Here is a 6,728-nt window from a genome sequence, read left to right on the forward strand (position 1 = left end):
CTTAGGAATGGACCCTGTGGGGTATCTGGTGTCAGGGTGGTGCTTCTTCATGGCCACATACCCTCCACCCCCAGAGCCCAGTCTCTGCCCCCAAAGCAGGCTCTGGATTCCAGTGACCCAGTGGGGGACCCTAAGAGATGTCTGGGCCTTCCTGGGCCAAGGCTGGGCCTGCTGGAGGTTTGCCAGCCAGGGACAAGGAAACTCACACAAATATTCAATTACCTCCACTTTCAAGGTCATCGTACCCACATGGGCCTGTTCGTTCCAACATCCCCAACCAGTGCCGGCAGCCCAGCCCCAGGGTGGAGGAACCCTCTTCTGAAGTCCTTCTCAAAAGGCAAAGTGCCAGAGTGTGACCGCTAGGGGACAGGACAAGTGGGTCATCGGGTCTAGTTCACCGCACTGTCACCACCGACTCCCATGAACGCAGAGCCGTGCACACGCCAGGCCACACTTCCCGAGAATCATCTTTGAATCCTCCCAACACCCCAGCACACCGGAGCTGCTGTCACCTAGACCTACAGATGGGCCAAGTGACAGTGAAAGGTGACACAGCCAGCAAGTCTGGGAGTGGGGCAGAGCTTCCATCCCTCTGGCCCTGGGTCACACTCTTAACCCACTTCAGCCCTCGGGAGAGAGAGGACCTGCGAGCAGGTGAGAAAAGAAGGAACTGTCAGTCCTTAGAATCCAGGAGTTTTACAACAAAACCTAGCTGTCCAGGTCCCTGAAACTGAGAGATCTGGCCTCACAGGGCCCACGTGACAACGGTGAGCCCAGTGGCAGTGGTCCCTTTAGGCAGGACGTCCGTCCGCCATTCTCTGCAGCTCCCCGCTCCGAAACAGAGGATACTGAGTTTGCCACCCTGAACCGTGCTCTGCTGGCCTCTGGAAGGCCCGGAGCAGTGGGGTGCATCCCCTCTGCTCCTCAGGCACACCAAGAGGAGGGGGCACGTGGCACCCAGCCCCACCCCTAGCCAAGCGTCTTCACACGCACACATGCAGGCATGCATGCGACACCTTTTAAAAAGCACAGAATGTGTCCTCGGCCTTGATCTCCTCCTCAGCACGTGTACCATACAGGAGCCCAAGGCTGGCAGGAGCACAGTCTCCGAGACTCGGTGCGCCAGAGCTCTTTCTCTTCGCGTGGGACCCCAGGTGCCAAGCTGCCTGCCAACTTCTCTCCGGGTGATGACACCTGGAGACAAGGCCACGCGGGCCCTCTGGCTTGGGCGCCCCCCCACCGCCCCGTGTCCTCCTCTCCAACACTTCCTTATGTTTTAACAATTGACCAAACCATGGACGTTTAAAAACCCTGAGACGAGGTGGGGCTGGTACGTGGAGGTGGTACCTGGGCACACCTGAGCTGGCCGCTCTGGGGTTACTGGGGCTCAAGTGCATCTCACCTTGTCCCGAAGTTAAGCAGCTCCCGCCATCCCGCCCCGCCAGCCTCCTCTCCCAGGCAGCCTCACACACAGCTCCATCTCCCTTCCTCTCTTTCAAAGGGAGAGTGCATACATTTGCACAACTTATAGGGGAGAAAGTGTGTGTATGTGCACTTTTTTCCTTTGTGTCTGTCTCACACGCCCAGAAGAAGCTGTAACCATTCCCAACCTCGAGAGAAGCTGGCCGGAAAGGTAGAAAGGGGTAGCAGCTGAGTGTGTGAGCCCATACGTGTGTGTGTGTGTTGGCATGGGTGTGTGTGCACACGCGTGTGTGTGCCTGTGTATGCGTGTGTGCACAAAAGCCATTAGTTATTCTGTGGCTTGACAAACACTAAGCTCACCCCTGCCCGCAGGACGTGCTGGGCGGGGTCGCTGGCTTAACCCAGACTTCCTGGGAAGCTGTGGCCAACGGCCTGACCTGAGATCCAGTCAAAACTCAGCCTCCTATGGCGCCTCAACGTAAAACCCGGACAGTCAGAAAACATATGGGTTAGAAGTCCCAGGTGAGAGGGTCCACAGGGGTAAAAGCTGGTGCCGGCTGGACGTCCACAGTTTAACTGGAAACCTGAAACATCAGCTTTCAAGGGTGCCCGAGTCTTTCCTCCTAATAAAGGCAAATCCAAGGCGAAAACCGGAAATCTCATCAAGAAGGAGCCCCAATCCTCCCTGCGTGGCACACGAGAGGCGCTCAATAAAGGCTACGTGGAAGAGTGGCAGGTGTCACCTTGGGCGTTCACAGGGGCTGATTTTGGAAAGGAACTGAGGATCGTCTTCTCTCCACTGAGATCTGCCCTCCCGCCCCCTCCAGCCCCCTTGGAAAAACCAGTAAGTGATTAAAACGGTGGTTCTCAACCAGGGACAATGCGCCCCTCAGAGGGCATCTGGCAAAGGCTGGAGACATTTTTGGTTGTTGCCACTTGCTGGGGGGAGTACAACCCTATTCCTGACACCTAGAGGGTGGAGGCGGGGACGCTGCTGAACAGCCAGCACACAAGACAACCTTCCCTCCCAACAGGGACTTATCTGGCCCGGGCGTCCTAGTGCCAAGGGTGACATACCCTGGATTCCAGCGTTACACATGCACAGCCCATGTGCCACACAAGCCACCAGAAAGTGGGGTTCCTGTGAGTTTCGGAGTCTCTAGTGCGTGGGGATATCTGTTTGGAATCGGAGGAGAGGTCGGGGAAGAGGAATCCGAGGCTCAATGGCTCCGGTTGTGCTAAAAAACCAAGCCACCACCATAGACACTGTCTGCAGAGGTGCAGGGCGCAGCCAGGGCAGGGGCACCTCCCAGGACCCTCCAGAAATGCTGCCACGAGAGCCAACAGCTGTCTGGCCCTACAACTCGCTCTGTCCAGAAGGCACAGTTAGCATCTGTCTGCCCCCAACGGCCTCAAGCAGAAGCTGGAGGAGAAAGACAGGGGGTAATTGCTAAGAGATGCAGCAGAACTGCAAAGAGGTCAAAGAATGCCAAGAAAAATGCAAATGCGTGTGCCAAGAGGAATCCTTTCCTCAAAAGTTGCCACATCGAACTCCCTGGCTGTCATCTCCGGTGGGCTGTCACTTGAGCTGGTTGTTTTCCATTCCAAGAACCCTGGCTCTTTTCCGAAATGGTGTATTTTTCCGTGGGGTGAGTTCTGAGAACAGCAAAGTCCCATCGGACAGCAGCCCACAGCCCTCGACCCTCAGGAAAGATGGGCGCCCCTGGAGAGTCTTGGCAGTGTCTTGTCAAAGTGAAGACCATCCCAGGTATCTGGCTCCCTCAGGGCCGACCCAGTTCCCATTCTTCCAGGTGCAAAGGAGATGTTGCTGATTTCCTCCAGCCCCCAAGTTCAAGGTGGACCTACTCTGGGGCCCCTGTTCCATTTTCAAGATGGTGTGTGCGTTCCATGAGAAATAACCCTGGGTCTGAGTCTAGCATTGCTTGGGGACCTGGGACAAAGCTTTCCACCGCCACTTCCCCTCATCTATAAATCGAGGGTATGAACCCCGAGTTTGCCCGGGGTCCGCCCGGGTCTGATATTTGGGGCCGCTGAAGACCCACACCAAGGACCCAGCGCCATTCGAGGGGCAGGAAGCCATTTCCCGCACTGGTGCCTCCAGCCAGACTTTGGAGAGCAGAGGTCTCGTCTTGAAAGATGGTAGAGTTTTTTATTTCAACCATCATGGTCTCGTTTTTCAGATGAGGAAACTGAGGCCCAGGGGGCTTAACGGACCTACCAAGGGCAACCTCTTCTCTTCTAAAAGAGGAGCCACCCGGGCACTGCCCTGCAGACCAACTCCAAATCCACCTTCAATGTTCCAGTTGAACCCCCAGCTCAGATCATGAGAAAGGCACAGCGACCACTGCCCGTTTCTTTTCTCCCTTCAATTTTCCCTTCCCTCCTTCCTTCCTTATTTTTGTATAAAGAAACTCCAGGCCTTTAAAGCAGTCCTCATCAGACTGTTTCCGGGAAATCTGATTAGCACTCGCAACAAACTGTTATATTATACCTGCGCTCTAAAGACCGCTTCCCTCCCTGCCCTGGGCTTTCTTCCAGGAAGTAGAGGGCCGTGTGTAAAAAATACACTGAGCATGATGACTAATGGGCCACCTCAGGGCCAGCTGGAGCGGGCCAGGGTTCCAAGCACTAATAACCTCAAGGGTCCCATTCAGACGCTGAAGCACAGCGGTCAAAACAGGCATCGGACTTAACGGCCTCTCGGTGTCGCGGCCAAAATATTGTCAGGGCTGATCAGCCCAAGAAGGCACAGAAATAAAAATGAATTTTTTAAAAAGTCCCGAACACAAAGAAAGAAGAGCAGAATGTCCGGCCATGCTCAGCCCTCATCACGGATAAGTTCAACCTGACAGTGTGGACCGGGGTGCGGGGAGTTCCCCAAGGCAGTTTTACGGGAGGGGGAAAATGAGGCACGAGGAGTACTTGAGCACCAATCCACTTAGCACCAGAGAGACTCTCCAAACATGTGCGAACATATTTTAATAATATCCTCCTGCATTTCATTAGCCTCCCGAGTTCACAAAGGGCCTTTGGGAAGCAATCTGGTTTAATGCAACTCAATTCCGCAAACGCTGGCTCTGGGCAGGTTCTCCTGGCATCTCGCTGGCCTGGCAAGAGGCAGCTGCGGGGGGGGGGGGGAGGGGGGGTGGTGGTGGTGGTGGTGGTGGTGAGGGAGAGCAAGGCTTTCAATTCCAGGACTGGAGGGAGTGGGGACCGGCAGATGGAAGGACCCACCACCAACGCCAGCCAGCCTGCCCCAGCAGGGCCGGTCATGGGTTATTTTTACCCCTTGCGCCTCACTGTACAGGCTCAGGGGTCGAAAACTGTGGCAGCCGCCTGCGGAAACTGGCGTATGAGTCACCCAGTGACTGCCCTCGCTCGGTGGCGGCTGCCTCTGGACTCCTGGTCCCAGATGGAAGAAGGCTGGCCCCAGCAGGGAAGGGCTGTGTGCCACCCTCGCCTGGGGAGATTAGGGGAGACCAAGGGGACACCGAAGCTCAGAGACAAGAGGTCTCCAAAGGGTAGGTTAGAAGGCAGTCTCCTGGGGGTGCCAGTCAAATGCCCATCCACCCCAGTGTTCACCTGGGTGGGCTATGTGTGACGGACGTCCAGGCTTATTTGTCTCAACTTCTCCGAGCACAGGGCGAGTCAGCGCCAAGCTTCCAACACTCCCCTCCCCACCCTTCGTCCACCTCCCCCTTCCAGAGCAAGGCAGTCCCAAATACAGACAGCCCCAAACTTTGACTCATTTGTAACCACCGTCCCAGCCAGACTGAGCCAAGCTGTCCAGACAGAAGCTATTTATAGGTGCGTCGGGGACACAGACAATCACACAATGACACACACTCAGGATCCACGTTCGCCAGACCCGCCAGCGCTGAGCCCTGGATTCAGACACCTGGACGCAAATGGTGCCCAGACCCCCAGAGAGATGCACACACTCAAGAGAGGCACCCAGACGCGGACACAGAGAGACCCTGAGACCCACTCGGGCACACACACTCCTGGGGCAGCCCGCGAGCCAGACACACAGACACGACAGAGAGAGGGACGCCGAGACCTAGACCGAGACACCCAGACACGCACACTCCACAGACGTACGGAAACCCACTCACACAGACCGAGACCCACAGAGCCACGCACGCTCCAGACACACACCCGGAGCCCCAGGCACCGCGCAGGCCAGACAGTGTCTCACACGCCTGACACCCCCCTGCCCCCAATCCAAAGTTGATAAAGAGCCGGCCTAATTGCTCCATCGCGACTGCCCTTTAGGGAAATAAAATGCAAACTTCACGGATCCACCCGCCCCAGCCCTCCCGCGCCGGGCGCCCCGCCGCCCTCTGCGCAGCTCGGCCCCGGGTCCGAGTCCTGGCGGGCGGGGCGCGGGCAGCGGGGGCCGTGCCAGGCTCGCAGCGCCGCGGGACAAAGCCGGGACGGCCGCCAGCTGCCGCGAGCCGGGAGGGCGCGCCCCGGGCGCGGCGGGCGCAGCCGGGGCGCGGGGCGCACGGCCCGAGGGGGCGCGCACGGCCCAGGCCCCCGCCCGCATTTGCGCCTCGACTCGGGGTCCGAGCCTGACGGGGCCTCCGGGGAGGGGGGCGCGGGGTCACTCACTGATCTCCATGCTCTGGAACAAAGAGCGTTTGCAGTTGCACGTGCAGGAGACATTGGGCTGCCCGGCGGCGGCGGCGGCGGCGGTGCTGTTGACCCCCATCAAGCGGTGCATGGACGGCGCGGCGGCGCGGCGCGGGGCGCAGAGGGCTCGGGGGCGGCCGGGGGGGGCTCCGGCCGGCGCCCGGCGCTCGGGCCCCGCATGCAGGAGGCGCGCGGCGGGGAAGGCGCGCCCCGGCTCGCCGGGCTCGGGGCGCCGCCAAGTTCCCGGGGCGCCGCGGGACTCAGTGCTCGGGGCCGCGTTCCCCTGCGCCCCCCGGCTGCCCCTCCGCAGCCCCGGGGGCGTCGGCAGTGCCCGCGGGTGGCGTCCGGGAAATGGGCTGGCAGCCGGGGCGCGCGCTGCCGCCGGGGCTGAGCCTCCGCTGCTGGCTTCCCCCAGCCGAGCGCCTCCGCCGCCGCCGCCGCCTCCTCCTCATTCAAGTCCAAGGAGATCGGGTTTCGCTCCGAGACCGCGGTCGGAGGCAGGCAGACGGTCTGACGTCAGCGCTAGACGGGGCTGCCGGTTCCCACCGCGCGGGGGCCGGGGAGGGGGCGCGCGCTGCGCCAATCCCCGCCGAGGTTCCCCCGCACCCCTTCCCGGGGCCGCGGGGCGGGGTGACGGGGAAGGGGGCGGG

The 6,728-nt window shown here is 59.8% G+C and overlaps 1 protein-coding gene across 1 annotated transcript in view; it reads right to left on the minus strand.

Moving 5' to 3' along the window:
- The window catches only part of PMEPA1 (prostate transmembrane protein, androgen induced 1), a gene marked incomplete at its 5' end in the record, with an annotated part of 57,670 nt that extends 51,501 nt beyond the window's left edge, over positions 1-6,169 (minus strand). Inside the window, one exon of the mRNA XM_082670065.1 lies at positions 6,058-6,169. Coding sequence (XP_082526191.1) covers positions 6,058-6,169 — 112 coding nt within the window. The remainder of the gene's footprint in view (positions 1-6,057) is intronic.
- Positions 6,170-6,728: the final 559 nt, after the last annotated feature.

This window comes from Grampus griseus, assembly GCF_964374135.1.
Source record: "Grampus griseus genome assembly, chromosome: 14".
Lineage (NCBI taxonomy): Eukaryota > Metazoa > Chordata > Mammalia > Artiodactyla > Delphinidae > Grampus > Grampus griseus.